This window comes from Dipodomys ordii, unplaced genomic scaffold (genome assembly GCF_000151885.1).
Source record: "Dipodomys ordii isolate 6190 unplaced genomic scaffold, Dord_2.0 Scaffold45, whole genome shotgun sequence".
Taxonomy (NCBI): Eukaryota; Metazoa; Chordata; class Mammalia; order Rodentia; family Heteromyidae; genus Dipodomys; species Dipodomys ordii.
Genome location: NW_012267261.1, coordinates 5,994,923 through 5,996,965, shown reverse-complemented (window position 1 = coordinate 5,996,965; position 2,043 = coordinate 5,994,923). Strand labels below are relative to the sequence as shown.

General features: G+C 43.7%; 1 protein-coding gene across 4 annotated transcripts in view; it reads left to right on the top strand.

Annotated features, from left to right (window-relative positions):
* The window catches only part of Atp13a3 (ATPase type 13A3), a 100,060-nt gene that overhangs the window by 42,951 nt on the left and 55,066 nt on the right, over positions 1–2,043 (top strand). For all 4 annotated transcript variants that reach the window (XM_013019428.1, XM_013019430.1, XM_013019429.1 and 1 more), the window contains one exon: positions 1,482–1,554. In XM_013019428.1, coding sequence (XP_012874882.1) covers positions 1,482–1,554 — 73 coding nt within the window. The remainder of the gene's footprint in view (positions 1–1,481; positions 1,555–2,043) is intronic.

The window sequence follows — 2,043 nt, the reverse complement described above, 5'->3', positions numbered from 1 at the left end:
TCCTGCCCGGGCTGGCTTTGAACCGCGATCCTCAGATCTCAGCCTCCTGAGTAGCTAGGATTACAGGCGTGAGCCACCAGCACCTGGTAGATTGAAATCCTTCTTACCGATACTGCCTGTGTAACCTAGATTACAGGTGTGCATCATTATGCCTGACTTATTAATCGACATAGAGGTTCTTGCTAATTTTTTTTGCCTCCAGATGGCATCCTAAGCAGGCATCACCATGCCTGGCCCTTTTTTTTTTTTTTTTTTTTGGTCAGTTGTGGGGCTTGGAATCATGGCCTGGGCCCTGTCCCTGAACTTGTTTGTGCTCAAAGCTAGCACTCTACCATTTGAGTCACAGCACCACTTCTCGTTTTTTGACTAGTTAGAGCTCAGAGTCTCAAGGAGGACTTTTCTGCCGAGGCTGGCTTTGAACTGCTATTTTCAGATGTCAGCCTCCAGAATAGCTAGGGTTAAAGGTGTAAGCCATTGGCCCCTATATTTTTTTGTGCTGACCCTGGCGCTTGAACTCAGGGCCTGGGCTCTGGGCCTGGGCACTGTCCCTTAGCTTTGATGCTTAATTGCTCTACCACTTAAGCCATACATAGCTCCTCTTCTGGCTTTTTGGTGATTAATAGGAGATAAAAGTCTTAGACTTTCTTGCCAGCTTTGAAATACAGTCTTCAGCTCTTAGCCTCCTGAGTAGTAGGATTATAGGCATGAGCCACTAGGGTCCAACTGTGGCTTTCTTCTCCCTCCCTCCCCTCTTTTTCTCTCTCTTGCTCTCTTTCTCCTTCCTTCCTTCCTTCCTTCCTTCCTTCCTTCCTTCCTTCCTTCCTTCCTTCCTTCCTTCCTTCCTCTCTTTCATTCTTTCTCTCAATCTCTCGCTCTTTCTTTCTCAATTGTCTTCCTTCTTTTCTTTCTTACTCTCTTTCTTGTCAGTCATGGGTCTTGAACTCTTTTGCTCAAGGCTAGTGCTCTACCCTTTGAACCACAGCTCCACATCTGACTTTTGAGTGTCATAAGAATCTCATGGGACTTTCCTGCCCTGGCTGGCTTTGAGCCAAGATCTTCAGATCTCAGCTTCCTAAGTAGTTAGGATTACAGGCCTGAGCCACAGGCACCCTGCTTTTTTTTTTTTTTTTTTTTTGAGTAGGAGGTAGACAAGTTTTTTAGAGTCAGAAGCTGGTTCCTCCCTCCCCCTTTCCAAGACTATCTCCTTATAGTGCTGCTTTTTTTTTTTTAATAGACTGTATCTCACTGTGTAGGTCAGTTTGATATTAAACTCAATTGTTTTCCCTTGACTTCTTATTTTGTTTGAAGCTAAAACAGTGAATAGTCCTTGAACCTTTGATTTGACATTTTTTTTAAGGCAGAGTAATGTGCTTACATTAACACTCTTACATTAATGCACTCTTTTTAGCCACTTAGGAGATGAGTTGAAGAATAAGTTCATGAGGATATTGGCTAATTTTAATTTCTTTTTCTTCTTTCAGCAATACATTATGTTGCATGACATGGTGGCAACTCACAGTACTGTGAGAGTTTCAGTTTGTAGAGTAAACGAAGGTAGGTACTTTAGGTGATAAATGAAAGATTAGTCATAAAAGCCCATTAAGTAATGAATGCTTAACGTTTAGATTCTTCAGTTTGTAAGAAATCCACTCACTTATATAAACTTAATTCGTTAGCTGAGTGGTGATGGCTCATACCTGTAATCCTAGTTACTCAAGGCTGAGATCTGAGAATTGCAATTCAGAGCCACCCTAAGCGGGGAAGTCTGTGAGACTCATTTCTAATTAACCCGTCAAAAATCCAGAAATGGAGCTGTGCCTCAGGTAGTAGAGCACTAGACATGAGCAAAAAGCTCAAAGACATGGGGCTGAGAAGCTGGCTCAGTGGTAGAGCGCTTGCCTTGCATGCCTGAGGCCCTGGGTTTGATTCCTCAGCACCACATAAGCAAAAAGAAAAACACTGTGGCTCAAGTGGTAGAGCGCTAGCCTTGAGCTGAAGAACTGAGGGGCAGTGCCCAGGCCCAGAGTTCAGGCCCCACAACCG